The 21,755-nt window shown below is 38.0% G+C and overlaps 1 protein-coding gene across 2 annotated transcripts in view; it reads left to right on the forward strand.

The window, feature by feature from the left end:
• The window catches only part of tyw1 (tRNA-yW synthesizing protein 1 homolog (S. cerevisiae)), a 99,599-nt gene that overhangs the window by 72,950 nt on the left and 4,894 nt on the right, over nt 1-21,755 (forward strand). For both annotated transcript variants that reach the window (XM_059331852.1, XM_059331851.1), the window contains exon 15: nt 8,950-9,117. In XM_059331852.1, coding sequence (XP_059187835.1) covers nt 8,950-9,117 — 168 coding nt within the window. The remainder of the gene's footprint in view (nt 1-8,949; nt 9,118-21,755) is intronic.

Genomic DNA, 21,755 nt, shown 5'->3' on the forward strand with positions numbered 1-21,755 from the left:
ATAATAATTTGATGAAAATTAAAGCATCCCAAAAGACAACAAATAACTTGTATTTTCTGCGATTTCCTTAATTGCTATTTTCTTCTCTTGGAGGTGTCTTCTTGCCATTGGAACCATTCTTTTCATGATGTTGCATTGTTTTTGTCCCCTCCTAACTCAGTCAGAGTCAGATTTTCCTTTATTGTCATTGCACAGAGTAACAAGTACTTGGACAACGAAATTAGCCATCAACCCGTCCAAACATATACTTAAAACACACATACAATATGAAAGAGGTGGACAGGACAGGGAGACAGATGAAAGAAAAGAAATACAGCACAACTTGAGGAGAGGAAAGGAGTAAAAAAAAATGAAACAAACCTCAGCAACATAAGCATATACTCTACTACTTTACAAAATGAACAGACTTATGACATGCCACAGGGGAGGGGAGAGCCAGCACAACAGAGTTTGAGTGTGTAAGCCTGAGACCCGCCTTTGCCCAGTACCTAATCAGTCCCCGTCTCAGCTCGCAGGAATGTCAAAAAGCGATAACATAGCGGTTGCCATGGAGACAACCTTGCTTAGGCTCCAGACACCAGCAGACAGTCAACAGGTGTCTGTAGGAGGTTGAGGGTGCAGGGGAAGTAGAGTCTCGCTGCAGTGCTCATCCAGGGGAATTTATTATCCAGTAACAGTCTTGAGCCAGGGCTGTTTAGGGGAGGCCAGATAAGATTGGAATTTGGGCTTAGGTGAAAGTGGCAGCATGCAATTTCCCGCTAGCCATCTTCTCCATATTGTCCATACTGGTCTCCGGATTGATCCAGTCACTTTTCCAGGGCTGTCAATCTCCATGATTTTATCCAAAGTGTGGTTTGTGACCACAGTCTGAGTGCCGACAGCTCTGCCCATCGCTTCAATCATCTCGGGCAGCCTTATGGGGCTTTGGACAGCTGTCACTGTTTTCTGTGTCTCCATAAATCAGAGCAATGCCTTATCCAATCAGCAAAAGACCTGTTATAAAGGTTCCAAATAGATAGAGATCTTCAATATCCTCCACGGAAAGAGCCGGCAGGCACACGACACGCCACCTCTTCCTCGTCCATCGTGTAGCTAGCTGCAAACGTCCCGGCAGGGCAGGTGGATTTCCCCGAACCCAGGCTTCTCCTTGAGAAAATAGTGTCAATTGCGTTGAGAGACCAGTTGATCAAATCCGTGATTTTTTAGTTTGGAGGGCAGTGCAGAGAGAGTCTTCCAAAGTATAAGACAGAAGACAAGACAAGAGGAGCGAAGCAGGAAAAATAGGGGAGGGAGAGGGAAAGAAAAGTGCGACCGCCTCCGTTGAGAGCCAGAGAAGAAGAACTACCAATGACAGATGGGCGACAAATAAAAGTTTCATATTAAGATGTTGGGCCACCAGAAGATCTTCAGTGCTCTTTGGCAGAGATCTCTGAAATTGTACTGGAGTGATGAACATGGCTAATTCTCAATGCTTGATGATAGTGATGGAGAACACTTTCTTAATCTTCAACAGGTGTTTTAATTGTGTTTTAATTGAGTCAAGGTCTAATGACCGCAAAGGCTTGATTCCGATTATTCTCACACTCAACTGCAACTGTTTAGTGAACCCTCCAGGATTGAAAAATGTGTCAGTAGAAGTATTAAGTCATAACTCAGAATACATTTCTGTAGATTTAAGGGGAGAAGTGGAAAATGCTTTTTATCACCCTATATGGAAGCATTTGCATCATGTTTTCCCCTCATTTATTAGGGGTTTTCCATTTAATTTGTCACCCCCTGATCTATCTCTATATATAGACATGAGTGCAGCGATTTGATCAAGATGAAGTGTGTATCTGTACAAAAAATGATGTATTGCGCGGCAGTCTGTGTGTCCAACAGCAGCAGGACCTTTTGTTATTGACCCATTAATTATTTGTCCATCATCTTATGTGGTGCAACACATTCTGCTTGCACAATTTACTGTCCACTGTCCAATTGTTGTCTAATGTGTGATTTATCATCCCGGTGTTGCATCAATACCACTTACCTGCCACCGGTCCCTCACTAGCCCAGGGAAGGAAATGGATTACTGAAAGATAGAGAGAAGGGATCGGGCAAGGCTGTAAATGTACCGAGATAAATTTGGTCAAATGCACACGGCTATACATTGTGCCCAGTCAGAGGGGCCTTGAGGATTAGCATTTATGATTTCCATTAAAGGCGAAAGGCATAGATTATTTGTGAACAGCTGAAGGGCTCTCACTCTTCCCCTCCGCCTCTCATAACTTCCTCAATGATACAGTTCATTCATTCCCTCCTTATATCTCAAAGATCTTCACCCATCTCCTCCTCATGACTGGCCCATTCCTGGTGATTTATACCGAGTCCTGGATAGTTGATCTTTATTCAGCGGGCCTCCAGGCAAGGCTGATAACACCAAGGTCCCTCATCAATTCTATCCAGCGCCTCTGCCCTGCCTTGCCCCCAGCAGCTCGCTTTCTCTCCCTCAACCCTTAAAGATACGCTTCACTTTCTGTGTGTGTGTAAAGTTTGCTGTGTGTGAAGAATTCGCAAGCATCCCTACAAGATGTATGTGGTTAAATTACTGAAGAAATGGTTGCAGTACTCAACTGGAGGCACAGATCCCCTACCGCTCCTGAGTGGACAGCCTCAAATAGATGTGAATGGCACTCTGGAAATAGCTGGGCCAGTGGGAGAAAGATCACTTGTAAAAATGTTTCTTGGATAATCTGCTACAGAGGAAAGCAAGTAAATACCCCAAAGAAAGAGCGAATTTAATGTTTTGTAAGACAAACTGCTATTTTTACGGGTATAAATTCCTCTTACTGGGTTCAGGACACCAGCCTCAGCCATCACTGGTGAAGTTTTAATGTAATGCTCCTGTGAAATGGTAAAACAGCTGCTATTTCCCTGGAAATACATTTTTTTCAGTGGTCAGAACTATTTAGCTTCCCAGAAGTTAGAGTCATAGAGATTGTATGATGCTGGGACTTTTATGTGGTGTTACCATTGTTAAAACAGTTTAAATAAAAAGATATGTACGTAGGTAAATGAGAGATATGCAATGGAGGCTAAATACTAAGCAGAATTTAACCTTTTTTAAACGTCAATGGTTATAACCAATTGATAATTTAGCACCACTTAATGTTAGTTAAGATCATTTTAAATGTATTCTGCATATTGAATCTTCAAGAAAACTGCACAGTGTATTTGCACAGTCATCCTTCTTAGCTTGTCTTACTAACTTGCACAGTAATTGTCCAAATATGATTTTCTCTGTTCAGGAGAAACACTGAACATTAAAGCAGAGTCATGCTACATTTTTGTTCAATGTGGCTTATATCCTCATTGGTTTCTTTGGTATTTCACCAAAGATCTTTTTTTTCCTTTAATATTTTTATTGAATTTTACCATTTTTATCCCATCACATACATACATGTTCAAACAATGTACATTTTTCATAGTGATCCAACATAAACATAAACATCCCTCCCCTCGCACTAGCCACACCTACAAACCATTATTCCTCAGGGCTACTATTACTGGAGTGTTATAGGGAACAGCTGGAAGTCAAGTATTGAGTTGAAAGATAAGCAAATAATAAGAAATAAAATAAGTAAACAGGCTAAATAGATAAATAAATAGAAGTGGAAATGTAGAAGAAGGCAAATTAAGACACTGGCTGATACAGACTCTGTAGCTGACAGAAACGGACAGAGAAGCAACGGAAAGAGGGACAGATACGTCAATCTGACTAAAGGTTCTCAGAGTATTTCTGGAAAGGTCCCCACACCTTCTGGAACTTCTTGCTTGAGTCACAAACTGAATGGCGGATCTTTTCAAGGTGAGGACAGGACATGATGTCCTTGGGTTAGGTTCTTGCTCAAGACTATGAATAAGTGACAAGGTTTGGAAAACATCTCTCCAGTGTCTTTCCAGGCTTGGACAAGTCCAGGACATGTGAATTATGCGAGGCCCTCACCTTTCTTACATTTGTCACATATAGGATCAACGTCTGGGTACATATGAGATGATTTGGCTTTAGATTAGGGCTGGGACTCGATTAAAAAAAAAAATCTAATTAATTAGAGGCTTTGTAATTAATTAATCAAAATTAATCGCATTTTAATCTCTTATAAATATTTGACCTGAGAACAGTGAGAAGTAATTTTTTTCACATGGATTTTTAGTATACCATTGAATAATGACTGAATACATAAGCTTAAGCACCAAAAATATTGTTTATTTTTGTTCAAGTCCAACAGATGTTGTATGTTTAGCATTGAGGTGATACTTGAGGCTGGATGTGCTGCGGTGATATGTGAATTCTTTGTTGCATAGCAACACAACCATGCTCTTATCGACGCTTCCATCCGTTGGTTTTTAGTAACTAAATGTCCCATCATCCACGGGGCCAACCAAAGCGTCTCATCAGCTTCTTCCTTCATGTTCACTGTGGTTTTTTGTTGTCTGAACTCATCAACACTAGTTGGTGCTCCAGTATAATCGGTCCGCCTGAAACTCATCCAGTGAGAAACGTTCCACGGTGCAAAAATAAGTGTGATTAAAATGCGTAAAAAAAATTTAACACGTTAATTTTTGTGTAATTAATTAATCTTAATTAACGCGTTAAAGTCCCGGCCCTACTTTAGATTTACGAGCCCTGTGCACCACCTTAAACTGTAACAGACCCACAGATCCTTTTTAAGCAAACACACATTATGAGTTCTGATCATCACAGGAATATGATACAGTATGTGAGGCGAAAAGCTGTACAGCAGAGATTTATAATGAATGCTTCACTGGATCACTGGGCTTATGCAGATATCTTTACATCTAATATATCTCTCTATATATATCTAATATATCTAATGGATAGAACTTTGTTTGATGCTGTTATTGGAAATGATACAGTTTCCAGAAAGAGTGAGGGATAATGGCTATGCTTGACATCATTGTTAACACGCTCACTTACATCCTTCCTCACACACACACACACACACACACAAACACAAACACAAACACACACACACACACACACACACACACACACACACACACACACACACACGGAGGGTGACTCTTGTTTTTCTTCCATGATATACCTGGGTGAGGATCAGACAGTGTTCCTGGCCAACACTTCAGAGAATTACTGTAGCAGCTGCTGCCTTGGCTCTAATACAGCTCACACACACAGGTTGTGTGTGTATGTTTCTGTGTGTGCGTGTGTCCATTCGTGCCATTGTGTGTGCGTACGTGTCTGTGTGTGTGTGTTTGTGTGTGTATAAAGATTGAAACTTGGAAACAAATATTGAATTCAGTAAAACAACTTTGACTGATTTCATTCCAACGTGTTGTGTACATTGTGCTTGTTAATGGTGTAATATTTTCAATTTGAAATCGTAAAGGATCAAAATGAGCTTTCAATTTCAGGTATGGAAATCTGAAATTTTACCCAATGGAATCCAGAAAAATATGGTGGTTATAGCACTCTTGGTTCCTTATAGCCTCTTTTTAAGTTGTCAGGTTGTAGATTTGCATGCAAAAACATGACACCCATTCTTGGTTTTAGTTTTAAGTTCAACATCATCTTTTGGCTGTTTTTGTAAAGGTACATGTTTGTTGCATGTCGTCCCTCTCACTGTTACCTGAACTTTACTGTTTCTGTGATCACTAAATGACTTCAAGACAAATTTAGGAAAAAAAAGGCAACTTATAAATCCCTTTTTTGGTCAAATACAGTGCTTTGATTCTAAAAGATGTGTGTCCTTAGCCCACATTTGCCTCATAGTTATTACCATAAACATTCCTGAAATCTTAACTCTATGGAGTCTTGAGCTATTTTGTCCATTTTTAATCCTTTTTCAGCACAACCTCACCTATATGACCTAATAATAATTGATTTTTTATTCTGACTTACTGGATCAACATTTTGAACCAAAAAGAAACAAAGAAAAACGAACATCAATGTGATCTTGTGATTGTGTGTGATCCTGTCATCCAACTCTGGTTTTTATTCTAGTGGGACTTTTTTGGTCATTTTGTGTCTATTGCTGTCTTTTTTTAGTTATTTTGTGTCTTTTTTCGTCATGTTGCGTCTTTTTTAGTAATTTTGTGTCTTCCTTGGGGGTTTTTTTGTGGTCATTTTGTGTCCCTTTTGGTCATTTTGTGTATTTTTTAGTTCTTTAGTCCAACATAAAATGTGATTTTGAATCTTTTTTTTAACTTTCAAAACACTATAATGCTCAATAAAGAATTTTAAATGTTGCAAATTTGAACAAAGGTGTCAAATCTAACATATAAGAGGGTTCCATCCAGTTCTATCATTTTATACTAAATATATTTGAGCTTGTCTCCAGTTTTACTTGGTATATCATCATCAAACTGAAACTGGCCTCATGGAGTTTACAGCCAGAACTTTAGAGGTAAATTTACAGTAGGGCTCCACGCTGCTTTGATTTCTAGTCTGGATGTGATGAAGAAGTCTGGAGTTGGAGCTTTTGGAGACTCCAGAGGGTTAATTACTACTTAATTACTGTTCTGCCCTCTGTCTCTCTCTCTTGTTTCCCTTCCAGGTTAAGGCGAATCTGAAAGGCTGATTCAATGTCATTGCTTACAGAAATACTGAATATTTAAATGCATGCAACTCGCAAATTGCAAATCAGTCGTCTCCCCTCTGTTACCTCGACAACATTTTGGTGCATTTAATAGCGATTTATTAACACAAAGGTCCATTGAGGTTATATTAAACAATTTGACCCCCTACGTTTTTCTGAAACTGAAACTAAAACGTCCAACTATTCCTGAATCAATGTGATTAGTGTGGTTGCTGATGCAGGTCTTTTATAGGAGCGTTCTGGTTTGGAGTCTGCTGCAGATTCCTTCAGTTTGTACACAACGGTCATCAAAGCCTCCATGGCTCCCACACCTCCCTGCTCTGGTCAATAGATCGTCTCTGTCATAGGGAGCTGTTGTTTTCTTCTCATCACTTGTAACTGCACGGATTTGCTCCTATTGATCAAAAAAACACTCAGCTCCCAGCCTGCTGTTTTGATTGATTTTTATGGCCGAGGCCAGCTGGTTTTACAGTTCCTGCTCTGTTTCACACACTCACACACTGAATGGGAAAACATGTCATCTCCCAAGTCCTCCTGATGATGAGCAGCAGTTGTTGCAAACTGCCAAAAAAATACATATTTTTACGGTTTCTTGTAAATTAATTTTACTATTATAAAATTGATAATTAATACCAGGGTATATTAATATAATTAAATATATTATTATTATTATTATTATTATTATTATTATTATTATTATTATATTTCAGTACTTTCACTGCAAAAACCAACTGACAGAAAATAAGAAATAACTAGAATTAAGGCAATACATGCTCGAAACAAGTAAAATTATCTGCCAGTGAAGCAAGTAATTTTTTCTTTGTAAGAATTCTTTAAATGAGTAAAAATATCTTGGCACTGGAAAAACCAATGATAGCTTGAAATAAATCCAAATATACTTATTTTGAGCAATTGTGGCTTGACTAGCCCGACTGAAGAACATTAAAATAAGCCAGCAATAATTGAAACAAGCATGTTCTGGTGGTAGAAAATGCTTTTGAAATAGTATTTAAACTACATGCAACTAAAACTCTCAATTGGAACCAATATTTTAGGTAAAAACTCACCATATTCAACAGTTGAATAGCTTGAAAATCCTGAAAAAGCTCACAGTGTCAATCCTAAAAATAAGTCTTTCAACAATAAGATAATTAAATAAGCACATAAAGCTATGGTCAGTAGGTAAATTATACTCAAAACAATATACTTAAGATACTATTGCTAGATACAAGAAGAAAATTCTTGGTAAGCTTCATGTTTTTTGCAGTGTTGGTCATATTAAACTTTAGTTTACGTAATGTGATTATTGCAGTTCATCTCCTATTCTGTCAAACATTTTCCTCATCATGCTGCAGAACAAGATGCCTCGTTTCTGGCTCCATAATTATTTATGTAATGTTTTCTCAGATGGCGGCCCAGATGACCACCACGCTTAACTATTTTGGGATAAGCTGTTATTGACCACTAATACAAATAAAAGCCTTAAGAGCAGTGAAGTGCAGTATGACTCTCTGTAGTGATGACGCCAGATGACAAGTCACAAATATTGTAATGACTGAGTCACTTTTTGTTTTTTTAGTTTGTTTGGGTAACACTTTATATTAGGGAACACATATTCAACATTAATCAGTTGCTTATTAGCATGCAAATAAGTAACATATTGGCTCTTAATTAGTCATTATTAAGTGGTTATTAATGTCTTATTCTGCATGGCCTTATTATACAACCAGTAAGACATTAACGAAGAGTTTTCCATCAATAACCTCAGAATTATTGCTTATTAGTAGTAAGTAAGGAAGTTGTTGTATATGAGTTATGATCTTAATATGCTTTATTTTGTATGGACTTTATAATCTCTACATAGCGGTGAACGAAACCATGGAAACGGCAAATAGCCAGCTTCTCCAGACCTTCAATCATTACTCTACAAAGTGACCTACTTTGTAGAGTAATGATTGACATTAAAATACAATAACTTCCTTACTTACTACTAATAAGCAATAATTCTGAGGTTATTGATGGAAAACTCTTCGTTAATGTCTTACTGGTTGTATAATAAGGCCATGCAGAATAAGGCATCAATAATTACCTAATAATGACTAATTAAGAGCCAATATGTTACTTATTTGCATGCTAATAAGCAACTAATTAATGTTGAATATGTGTTATTGATATTTTATTGGGTCTGATGTTCAAAATATGCTGCTATGGTTGCTGTTACTGTTATCTTTAACAGCTAAAGTACTTTCCTGGTACTTTTCAAAGGGTGAATGAATTGTAAATGTTGTTTCTGTTCTTTGTTTGTGATGGTGCTCCTCTGTGTCGACAGGGAGTGACGTACTGTGGGGAAAGCTCAGCCAGCACTCTCACCATGGCGAACGTTCCCTGGCACCAGGAAGTAGTCACCTTCGTCCAGCAGCTGGCCGACATGTTGCCTCAGTACGAGATCGCCTGCGAACACGAGCACTCAAACTGTTTGCTCATTGCACACACAAAGGTAAGAACTTCAGAGCGTCATTCAGAACTCAACATACTGTCGCTGTATCCAAAAGTCAAGGAAGGATCCTCAAACGGCTGAATTTAAAGGATACTACGTCATCGACAGCTGAAGGACTGTCCCAATGTCCAGGATCCTCCAGAGGACAGAGTCCTTATTTTGCCCAAATTCCAAGGATTCATGTTAGTATCCTCTATGCGCCCCCGAGTACCCATAATGCCTTGCACACACCGGTCTACAGGGAGATTTAAAAATGACGAGCGTAGAAACAGCCATTCCGGCGCCGCAATATGAATTTAAATATATAAGTATTTTCAGTTTACACTGAATATTTGTTATCACATAACTTACAAAACTTGTGTTCAAAGTCAAGCAAAAACATATAAGCTACAATGACAGAATATTTAGCTAAAAGATAATCAACGTCATCTTGATTAATTGCCGGTTAAGTTAATTGATGCCGTTTCAGTAGCCAAAGTTATTGTTTATTAATTTATATGCATCAGATAATGATGTACTATGTGTAAAGTTTATGTAGCTATGCCATTCAGAAAGTTATACATTTGTTTATTGAGTTAACAGGGACCGACAGTCCGCTATTATCCATTATTGTTATTTATAAATAACTGTTATTGTTCTGTACTGTAAAATAAAATGTAAAAAAATCCCAGAACACATCTCCATGGTGAGTTATGTGCTGCTGCTTTTATGAAACTAAGTAGCGGCCAAATTCATCCAGGATCAGTTAAATATTCAGGTTTCATCCACTTTGTGGATTTTACTTGCTAAATCGTGGAGATTCAACTTTAAAGCATCTTCTTCCATTTCCACTAATATAATAATAATTATATAATATGTGTCAGAGTGCTGATGTCAAAGACAAGACAAGAAGAAGACAAGAATTGCAGCACTGAATTTAAGCAGGACGTCTAGTTACACAATGACGCACAGCTGCACACTGAAGACTCCATTAGTGTGTTATACCAGTGAAAAGAAGGACTCAGGCCTCGTCTCTGGAGGACCTGACTCTGAAGGATCCTTGACTTTGGGATACAGCTACTGTGTCTGCAGCCTGAACTATTAAACATAGTGAGCCCCCAAGTTTTAGCAGTTGCACCAAGTGAAATATTTCAGACACGTGTAGGTCACCACGGAGAGCTTAAACACTCCACTGTTGCGGGTTAAATCCTCCATAAATTATTCCTTGGCATCAAACATTAATTTTCATAAATTGCGAGACTTTTCTCAGCCAGCACATTTTAAATACAAAATATTAATATGTTGGCAACAATCTGCTGGATATGTGAAGTATTAGGTTCAGCTTACTGGATGCAGATGTTTTTGCATATTAGCATTTCTAAGTTATCACCATTATCAGTGGAGCCAGACAGTGGATACTGCATTAGTGTCCCTTCACACATAATAATGAATAATGTGTACCTGGTGATCCGCTTTGCTTGATTCTGCAGCACTTCTTTTCTCCATTGTTCATCTCCATTTTAGCTTTCCAGACAGCTCAGAAACTCACTGCAGATGCCTAGTTTTTTAAATTGGTGTTTTGATTTAGTCTTGTTTTATTATTTATGTAATTTAGTCTCCTGTCTGTCTGCTTGTTTAAAATATGCAACCATCAGAGTGGTTTTGTTCTGATAGAGACTCACCCGCCCCAGAAAGGATCAGTCAGCGGTGGGTTCTGCCAAGGCAACTGTCCGTCAATAATTAATGAATGATGATTAATTGCCATCTTGGCTCTCTCTGACAGAGTAGAAATTCAAGCCAGCCAACGAGGCTCCCACACCTCCCTATCACACTCGTAGAAACATTGTGCTCGATGTGTAATCACAGTTTCTTTAAGCAGCCAAACTCCGAATCCTCCTTTGTTTTTATTTACTCAAGCTTTGTTTTCATGAGACTTCTTATAGATTTATTTACCTCTGTGGTGTCTGTAATGCCTGGAGGGATAACAGTAGAGAGAAAGAAGTTACCTCATCTTTATTGTTTATTCCACCTCGTTTCTGCTACACAGTGAAATGTGTTTTTTATGTTTTTTGAAAATTCTGCAAAAGTGATTTTACTGAGAAACAAAAAAAAAATCACAAGAAGCCTGAACTCTGTAATCCTGATTCTCTGATTTGAGAGCAAGATTAGTTCAATCAGGATGCTGCAGAACAAATCTTGTGAATTGTCAGGTGTCATGAGACGGCTGCTACAGAGGGAAGTTGTTCAAGACATCTGGATCTGAATTTTTAATTTTGCGTCGTGCTCTGAAAGTAACTCCTGATAGTCGGCTGATGTTTTAACAGCAAAAATGACACATATTTGGTGTGTATATAAAAAGATATATGTTGCAAGATGAAAACTTATTAACTATATTCCTGTTGTCTCCTGTACAAAAAATGGTATGGAAAATGTGGAAACTGGAAATGTCGCACAAAAAAAAAATTAAAGCTGCAAGCAGCGCCAGTCTATACCACCCCTATGAATTTCATTGCCCTAAGTGTTATCGTGTGGGCACGGTGCCAAATATTAAATTAGACTGCCACCAGAGCGCCACCTAGGGGCGGATTGATAAAACCTTCAAGGGTTATCCTCAATTCAATCCAATCCAATCCACTTTATTTGTATAGCACATTTAAACAACAAAAAAACGTCTCCAAAGTGCTGTACATAGAATCAACAATAAAACAAACACTTCCATATAACAATCAGTAACTAGAAAATTTCCTCTGGGGCCACGGGGGCTACTGCCGGTGTGTGTACACTATGATGAGATTCTTCAGAGATTTCAAACAATTAATACTAGTAATGTTATGATACTATTCCTCTTCAAGTATTTATTTATACAGCAACCTATGCCCTTTAACCTCAAAATGTGTGTGAAACATTTGTATCTGGAGGAGTGTGCGCGCTTACGCGCGCATATATGTGTGTGTGTGTGTGTGTGTGCGTGCGTGTATCTTTAACTGTTATTACATTAAATGACCATTGTGTGTGTGCGTGCGTGTATCTTTAACTGTTATTACATTAAATGACCAGTGTGTGTGTGCGTGCGTGTATCTTTAACTGTTATTACATTAAATGACCAGTGTGTGTGTGTGTGTGCGTGCGTGTATCTTTAACTGATATTACATTAAATGACCAGTGTGTGTGTGCGTGCGTGTATCTTTAACTGTTATTACATTAAATGACCAGTGTGTGTGTGTGTGTGCGTGCGTGTATCTTTAACTGTTATTACATTAAATGACCAGTGTGTGTGTGCGTGCGTGTATCTTTAACTGTTATTACATTAAATGACCAGTGTGTATGTGTGTGCGTGCATGTATCTTTAACTGATATTACATTAAATGACCAGTGTGTGTGTGCGTGCGTGTATCTTTAACTGTTATTACATTAAATGAACAGTGTGTGTGTGTGTGCGTGCGTGTATCTTTAACTGATATTACATTAAATGACCAGTGTGTGTGTGCGTGCGTGCGTGCGTGTATCTTTAACTGATATTACATTAAATGACCATTGTGTGTGTGCGTGCGTGTATCTTTAACTGTTATTACATTAAATGACCAGTGTGTGTGTGCGTGCGTGTATCTTTAACTGATATTACATTAAATGACCAGTGTGTGTGTGTGTGTGTGTGTGTGTGCGTGCGTGTGTGTATCTTTAACTGTAATCACATCAAAACATCAAAGCGTGGGGTCGACCAATCAGAGCAGAGCAATCAACGGAATTAACAGCTGTGGAATCTTCTGGCAGAGTGAAAGCAGCCAGAGGTGGGCAGAGTGAAATTTCTGGCCTCGAACAGAAAGCATTTTTGGCAAAACCATAATACCTATCATTGATCCGACTTCACTTTGAGCATCCTGAGTTCTTCCTGAACCTCTACATATGTTTTTTTTTAAGAAAAATGAAAAAATAGCTTTGTTAGAGCGATCTAAAAAAACAGTTAAATCTCACTTTTTCCTAAATCTTCCTGTGTTTTTAATATGGGACCCAATGAGGCTGTTGGTGGTTTTGGTGGCGCATCTTTGCGTCGTACGCCCAAATTATAACTCTGACAGCTTTACCAGAGGATTGTGAGTGAGAAGACAAATTTTCCTACATTTCTATGTATAAATTATTTCTGTAGAGTGGAATTTGCGGCCTGGAGTGCAGTTTTCAAATTTATTTTTTGACAGTTTTACCTCTCCCTCTACACTCTGAGCGATGACATCACACACTCTGACACGAACATTCCGTGCAATACACACCCATTATAATCTCAGAATTTCTCCAAAAATGATCATGGTCATTGAACAGGGATTGATAAAAAACTATATGACCTATCGAAACACAAAGTAATACACCAATACACAAGACTTGTATCTACTGTTTAAAGTTTAAATGGAGTCTCTAGGTGAAATTATGCCGGAGAAGTAGACGTCTAAAAAATCTTCAATTAATGTTCTTTTTTGCTCATTTTCTTTCGGCCGTCCCATTCATTTCAATGCAAAATTTTGGGCAGTTTTTCGCGACTTAGGTCGCGAAAAATTCATATTCCGTAGAGAAAAGTAATAGCACACCAATCCCGATCAAACCGCACGTTTTGATATATAATTTGATATATAATTTGACTAGTAGCGGGACGAAATTGCGTCCGGAAGAGGAATAAGAAGAAATCCACAGTATAACAGTAGTGCTCGGTGCGATTGCCCCGAGGCCCTAATAAATAATAAGTGTATTAATCTAAAATGATGCTATAAATAAAACAATACAATCAAACAGATGAACATAGTAAAAAAACATAAAAGATGTAGTTAAAAGTAGTAAAATAAATAAAAGACACAGAGGACCACAAAACTCACGCAAAGTTAAAAAGCCAGGGAATAAAAATGGGTCTTAAGACGAGACTTAAACACTCGACCGTGGGGGCTGTTCGGACATGGAGGGGGAGGGTGTTCCAAAGTCTGGGGCCGACCACAGAGAAAGCCCTGTCCCCCCTGGTTTTAAGTCTTGCTCTAGGCACCACAACCTGGATCTGGTCCTCAGACCTCAATTTGCGTGCTGGATCCTCAGGAGGGCATTGACAATAATTGTACCAAGTTTTGTGTTAATCAGACCAACCGATGTGGAGATATAAAATACTTCAATTTAAAGAGCGCCACCTAGTGGTCATCGCCCAAAATGTTGCACAGAGCCTCAAAGGTTCATGGGGAAGTAGTAACCTGAGTTTCATGTCATTCAAACACACCAATGTGGAGATATGCAACACCTCCTGTTTTGAACGAAATCTGCAGGAAGTTGTTATTTAATAAGTTGAGTATTAACACCAAGAATATCAAAATTATTTGAATAACTTTTTGTTATGAGGGTCCATAGATGCTGTGTGCAAAGTTTGGTGCAAAACGATGAAATTGCCTAGGAGGAGTTCGAAAAAGTAGGTTTGCGACATTTCCCAAATTTGCGGAAAAAACAACTCTAGGCGGAAATGGGCATGGCTTATATTAGGAGATTCAGCACAATTCAGGTAACGCGTGGATATAAGGTTTTTGAATGTGCAATAAAGTTTATGGGAGTTATTAGCCAAAATGCACTTTTCTTTATTATAGTGCCACCTAGTGGTGGAAATTCAGGATGACAGTAGATTATAAAGCTTATAAAGCAATAGATTCAGCATGTGTGACTTATATTTAAAGTTTAGTGAGTTTTGGGGTACATTCAGGCGGTGAAAAATGCAATTATTTGGGACCAAGAAAAATAAAAATAATACATAGCCAAACAAAAAACTATAGGGACCTCACAGGTCGTCCTGCTCGGGCCCTAATAATAAATTACATCTAAAGTGTGCAAAGTTTAGAATAAACAACTTCTTTTAATTTTTTTGCAGACTTGAGTGAATTTGATTTTTGCTGGAAACAGTATACTGTATATGTTGAATTTCTCAATATTTTTGATGACTTCTATAAAATGCAATCTGTTTTCTAATCCCTCATCTGAGACAGAAAAAGTGTTTATATCCTGTTGTTCACTTCCTCACACCAGCAAAGACACAATCAATATTTCACTGAATTGATTTCTTCCTTCCTCTTACCCCCTTCTTCTTCCATCTCATTTTTTCTTCTCTATCATTCTCTCACCAGCACAAATATAACCATAGGCCATTTGTGCAACTGCTTTAGACATCAGAATTAATTTGCACCTCCTCACCTACAACTGTCAGCGTTTCTTGATATACCTGCTCTCACACACACATTTTCTTCACATCTTTCCACTTCCTGCCTTCAGACACGCAGACTGCAGTATTAGTTCTTAATGCTGAGGAGCAGAATCTGTCTGCCTGTTAACTAATAGCTCTGGCCGAGCAGCGTGAGAAGAATGAACAGCATTCTGCACTCACTGTGTCTTCTGAGGGCTCTTCAGCATCCGTAAAGTCAGCTGAGGAGCTTCAGACAATCTACTCCCAAATACACCATTTCCCTCCACTGTGTTTCTACCATAGACTGTATATAAATAATGGATGTAGTCACCGTGACGTCACCCGTTGGTTTGTGGCCCGTTGGAAGCATCGAGTACAATTTACACTCGTCGCCAAACAAAAACAAAATGTTTGTTACTGACCTCAGAAAACTGAGCAGCGACTCCTTGGAGAGACTGTTAGTCCAACCAAACGCTGAACAAGACATTTAATGAACAAAACGTTCAAATAAACTGTCATTAAGTGAAAATACAGTGAAAGGCTCAAAGTTATGAGACCAAACTGGTAAACGTCCTTTTTTTTATATCTATATTACGTTATATATAACTTTATTGACACAGTGCCATTGATACACATTGCCGTGGATACACATTGTTCTGCTTCTCTCCTGATGACGGCTAGCCTTGTTAATGACCTGTCAATCAAAGGTAGCCACGCCCCAAATCATACGATTCTTTATCTTCTATTTTCTTCTAAATGGGGCCATTATTTACACTATTAACATCAAATTGTCTTGAAGAAGATTTTTTACTAGTGATTGAGACCATAGTGTTGTCCTGAAAAAAAATTCTGAGGTAATAAATCAAGTGAGAAGTTTTCAAATTTTGCATTGTAATGAATGGACAGATTTTTTTTGCAGCCAAACTTAGCGCCCCCTGCTGGAATTTTCAGTAGAATGCAGCTTAAGGCACTTCCTGGTTTCCCTCCCTACTCAGACCCGGAGGTTGCCGCCTGGTTTCTATATATCCATATGTGACTGCACACACACTTGAAAAAAGTTATCGGAGTGAATGCAGTTGTGTTTGACAAAGAAATTACGCTAATTTGTAAAATTGCAAGGAAACATTGAAAGGACATCAAGTTTATTGTGAAAGGAAACATGAAAAAACACGTTTAACGTTTAATCATTTAAAAAGCACATGGTGCAGAATTAAAAATAAATACAACTGACTGCTGATTATTTAAATATTTTGCTCGTCCTGACTACTGTGGCTAACACACATACTGATGACTTTCTTATTTTAGTTTGACAACTTCTGTTCTGTTGACTTACTTACTCTTCGTTTTTGAGCGGTCATCAATAATCCAACAGAGTTTGAGAACTGGAAGCATTTTTAGGTTCCTCCTGTGAACGGAGAGTCTGATGTTTTTTTTCTGTTAAGTGTCTTCGGTGTCCTGAACGTCTTCGTGCAGTGCAGTCTCAGCAGGATGAGAATCTAGATGAAGTCCTCCTAGTTTTTATGTTAGCTTACATAACAGGAGAGTTTAAAATGCATCGCAGGAAAGCACATCAGCCTCAGTGTGTGTGTGTGTGTGTGTGTGTGTGTGTGTGTGTGTGTGTGTGTGTGTGTGTGTGTTTGTGTGTGTGTGTGCATGCTTACCGCACAGTCCTCAGATCTTCTAGTTCCAGTTGGATGATGATCTCCGTTTGATGTAGTCCTTTAAAAGACATCAGAGCTCTGTGTGCGTGTGCGTGTGTGTGTGTGTGCGTGTGTGTGATCACTCTTTAGCACCAAGTAGCAACAGATCCTTCCTGCTCTGACACATCATCATCATTAGTCCTTTTTTAACCCCTGGGATCTTCCCATTGATCGGCATTTCTCTACCTCTCTCACCCTTTGTTCTATTTTCTCTTTCGCCAGCCTTTCCTCTCTTTAATCTCTCCTCTTTCGTCTCTCCTTCCCTTTCCCCTGTCTTGTATTCTTCTTATTCTCCATCCTTTTCCCATTTCTCTAAGGACGCTGTAATGAAAACAGCCCAGTCACAAACCTCCCAGAGACGATCCGTCTGAAGGACTTGTTGACTTACAAATCAGTAGATTACTATGTAATTTTATGTGTTTCAAAGTCCAAGTAAAGATAACCTGTTAGATTTATTAATATTTCTAATTACTGCAAGGAACCAAAATGTCTTAAGCCACATCACAAATGCTCTTCTTGCTGTCAGTTCAATGAAAAGCACGCAAGCATTATTTCAAGATTGCTAACTTTATATTCACACCAGGAATGGAAATTAAGCCTAAATATTCAGCTTTTTTCTTTTTTAACTTAAATTTTATTTCAATTTTTGTATATACTTATACAGACATATATATATATATATATACACAAACAAAAGTAATTATTGTAGTAATAATAATAATAATAATAATAATAATAAACTGTGTAAATGGAAATCATTTAAATTAAATTAAGTGAAATAAAGTAAAAGTTATTTGTTCCATGTGATAGATTTTCCAGACCTTCTCAATCCACATATTGTATGTTGGAGGGTTTTAACCATTTAATAGTAATACATTTAAGAGCTGAATTCAGTAATATTTGTAAAATATATTTTTTCACCCTTCCAGTTATGTAATTTGGTATTAGTCCAAATATTACCATCTTGGGATCTTTATTAAAACTTTTCTGGAATACTTTTCCAAGTGCATCAAAAACCAATATTTTTTCATGTCCAAAATATATGAATATGGTTACCGATGTGTATCCCACAACTTTTTACCTGAGTGTGTGAGCCTCATTTTAAATATTATTGCTGGTGTCCTAAAAAATCTGATTATAACCTTCCACCTGAATTCCATGTGTTCGAATAAGTTACTTTGTGTGCTTCTGTACATATTTCCTCCCATCCATCTTGCTGTATAATATTCTGCTTTTTATGTAACAAAAAGTATTTATAGTGATTTGTTGACAAGTGGAACCTGATAAAGTTTATAACTCATTTTAAGTTGGTTGAATCAATTGTATTAGTTTTGATATTTTATTTTATTTAGATGTAACTGCAGCTCATAGTGATGTTGTAACCATTTTTCTTTCCACACCACTTTGCTGACTGTTCTGTAGTTCTTCTTCTTTTCACCAAGTGGGAGAAATTGTAGCTTTAGAAATGTCCCTCTGACTTGAAATAACAACTAGGTGGCACACATGAAAAGCTTTTCACACTTGGCTGCTCGTCTGTACAACATGACAGCAAGGCAACATTTTTTCCTGGGTGGATATTTGTTTGCAATAGAAAATATGTGTCCCTGCTAATAGATAACAAGAAATTGGCTTGAAAAAATAATTTGGGTTGCAGTTCAAAGTCTTTGACGTTGCTGTATGCAAAAGAAATTCTCTTTATTCCAACGATGTGTGCACAGACGGAGCAGAAAAACAAAGTATATATATGTAAATGTAAAAAAAGAAACATATTTTTATCTCTACAGGAAGCATGAAGAATCTAAAGCAGATCTCCGCAGTGTGGGGGAAATAATTTAAATTCATTTCCTGAAGAGAGAGATAAGATGAGGGTCTTCCATTAGTTCTGTGTGAAAGTAGCGTAGAGCTGGTTGGCGGGTGCCAACATACATAGAGGACCTCCTGTGGCGCTCCGTTAAGAAGATGTCCTCACTGATCCTCAGCAAAGACGCTGTTAGTAAAAACAACAGGCCGTCTTGTTCTCATCCCAGCTTTGCTTTGTTGCTTAGAGACTGAAGTTGTTTGCCAAGATGCCGGCTGAACAAATATCATCCCTTCTCATTACCAGAAACATTAACTCCCAGTAGACGCTGCTCTCCTCCTCCCCCTCTTTCTTAGGCCTCATTAGCAATGCAGTGGCTAGCTTTTCTCTAATGACCGAGGCAGGCGCAAGGCATCTAAAGGCTGATGCTTAATGCTGCCACTTCCTCAGCGGGCCGTCGTCTCCAGCAAGAAAGTATTTAACTTGGCAAATGAATGTAAGCCCTTCATGAGGACATTTTGGGTCATTTTGAGTTTTCCGAAGAAAGTCAGTGATGTAATGTTAGCTCTTTTTCCATCCCGTTGTGTGAATTACAGCTATAGAAGCCAGTGTTTCCCCTAGGTCAGGGGTGGGCAACTGGAGGCCCGGGGGCCACATACGGCCCGCACCCTCACTTGAAGTGGCCCTCAGTAAAAACTACATGCATTTGAGCATGAAATCTTAAAAATGCAGTGTAAAAATGCACAAAATTACTTCTTGCAATTAATGTTGGTCTGCTGTTCTTGCACTGAAAATAAAGAAATCACAGTAAGTGGTTATTTTTTATTTGCTTCAAACCTTTTATATTCCTATGTATACTGTTATACATGCATTTTAGCATGAAATATGTTAAGTTACTGCACTGTGAACATATTCAAAATTGCAGTTTCATCATATCTGGTTAAGTGCACAGTCCTATATGTGGCCCTGTGGTAGTGTCCATGAAAAATTGTGGCCCCCTCCAGCATTTAAGTTGCCCATCCCTGCACTAGGTTTACAGCTTTTGGGGGGGGCATGCCCCCCTGGGAGAAATTTTTTTTTTGTTTGTTTTAAGTAAAATGCATCAATCTTGTGCACTTTGAGAGCTAAATGAGAGCAAACACCTCACATTACATTTTCAGTCTGGAGATACCATGACATAGAATCTTTGTTATCTACTTGTGATGGTGCTGCCGTTATTTTTTTTTTCCATTAAAAGCCCAAATTTAGTGGCCTCTCACAGATCCTAATGCCACTATTCCATAATATACACTGATCCTAATCATTGCATATTTTAATTAATTATTGTAAAGGAGAATAAAGGATCTTGTATATTTATTCTCTAAGGCATCTTATTTTTACAGTCTTATTGTACATTTTATGGTGGACTCTGTTAACACACTGTGCTCTTATTTTTAAAGCAGCATGTGTTTAGCAACAGGAAGTAATTCAGACCGTTAGGCACAGATTAGCCTTTTGTCAAGTATAGTTCAAGCATAGTTTATTTGTCCCAACTTGTGCAATTTGGTTGCAGTTTAGGTGTATAAAAGACATAAAAAACAATACATTCCAACATACATACATACATACATACAACAGATCACAGCCTCAATATATATATATATCTAAAAAATATTATATAATATTATAAATATATTATATTATATTTTGTGATTAAAACAACTTTAATTGTCAGCTAATGCTAACCGAACGGCGTATGCAGCAGTGTGTTTGGATGGTTTGGATCACCTGTGACCTGCCGGACAGGTTGATGGTATTTAGTTTAGTAGAGATGATGTGGGGGCGGGACTGATACAGACAGGGAGGCATTCAGGCGTCTCTCTATCATGCTGGAATTGTTTTGCAGCGGAGAAGCGGGGTGGGAGGAAGCTATTTGGTGTAAGTCTGAGAATTTCAAAGAAACAAGCCGCAGTGCACCGAGGGGATCTGGCCAAAGCAGCCGTGAACCTGAAAGAGCTTTTAAATGCTAAATGCTGAGAGCTAAAAGCAAAACTGCGTCCCCAGTGACAACTTCCTGCTATTTTGCATCCAGTCACATCTTTTCAAAACAAAACCCATGAGTGAGTCAAAGCCATGGAGGACCTAAATGAGATGATGTAAGAACTTACGAACATCAAAACTTTCACTGGAGTTTCCTTTTTTTCTGTCAGTGGGTTTCCTTAAAAGCTACCTACCAGATAAGTTACCTCAGGGTATGTGTAGCGGTGATGCACACTGATTGCCATCTGCCATCAGAAAATAGAAGAGGATGTGACCTCAGTGCACTTGTCAGTCGTCAGACACACAGGTGGTTGAGGGTTAAGGTTGATGGCAAGCCAGGGAGAAAATAGGTCAGAAACTCACAGGTCTAATTACAGAATGTTCAGTAAATGCTCTGATATTCTGCTTAAACAATGTTTTTTTACAAAATGCAACTATAACTTTAACACTTATGCCCTCCTCAACTTTACTACCCAACTGCTATGAAATCACCATACATCAATTTTTTTTCAGATTTTTTTCCATAAATCTCTTAAACAACTTCAGACTTGTTGGAAACTACCAAACATTAAATAATTTTCAAAATTTTAACACTTTATATGCCAGTTTATATATTTGAATTTTTCCATAATTTCTTCCAAAAAAATATTTTTTTCCCCAATATAATAAATAGTAGGGAGCTGGGGTTTTGGTAGTGATTAGAGTCTTGGATGTGTCAAAGATTAGCAACAAAATTGATTTGATTGCATTAGTATGTTTTATGTAGTAATAGATAATCCCTCTGGTGCACACTAAAATTGCTATAAAATCACCATACATCAATTACTTTTGTGTTTTTTTGCAAGACATTTTGGAAAATTTCAAATATATAAACTGGCATATAAAGGGTTAAAATTGTGAAAAATATTTAATGTTTGGTAGTTTTGAACAAGTCTGAAGTTGTTTAAAAGAT

The sequence above is a fragment of the Centropristis striata genome, chromosome 4, assembly GCF_030273125.1.
Source record: "Centropristis striata isolate RG_2023a ecotype Rhode Island chromosome 4, C.striata_1.0, whole genome shotgun sequence".
NCBI lineage: Eukaryota > Metazoa > Chordata > Actinopteri > Perciformes > Serranidae > Centropristis > Centropristis striata.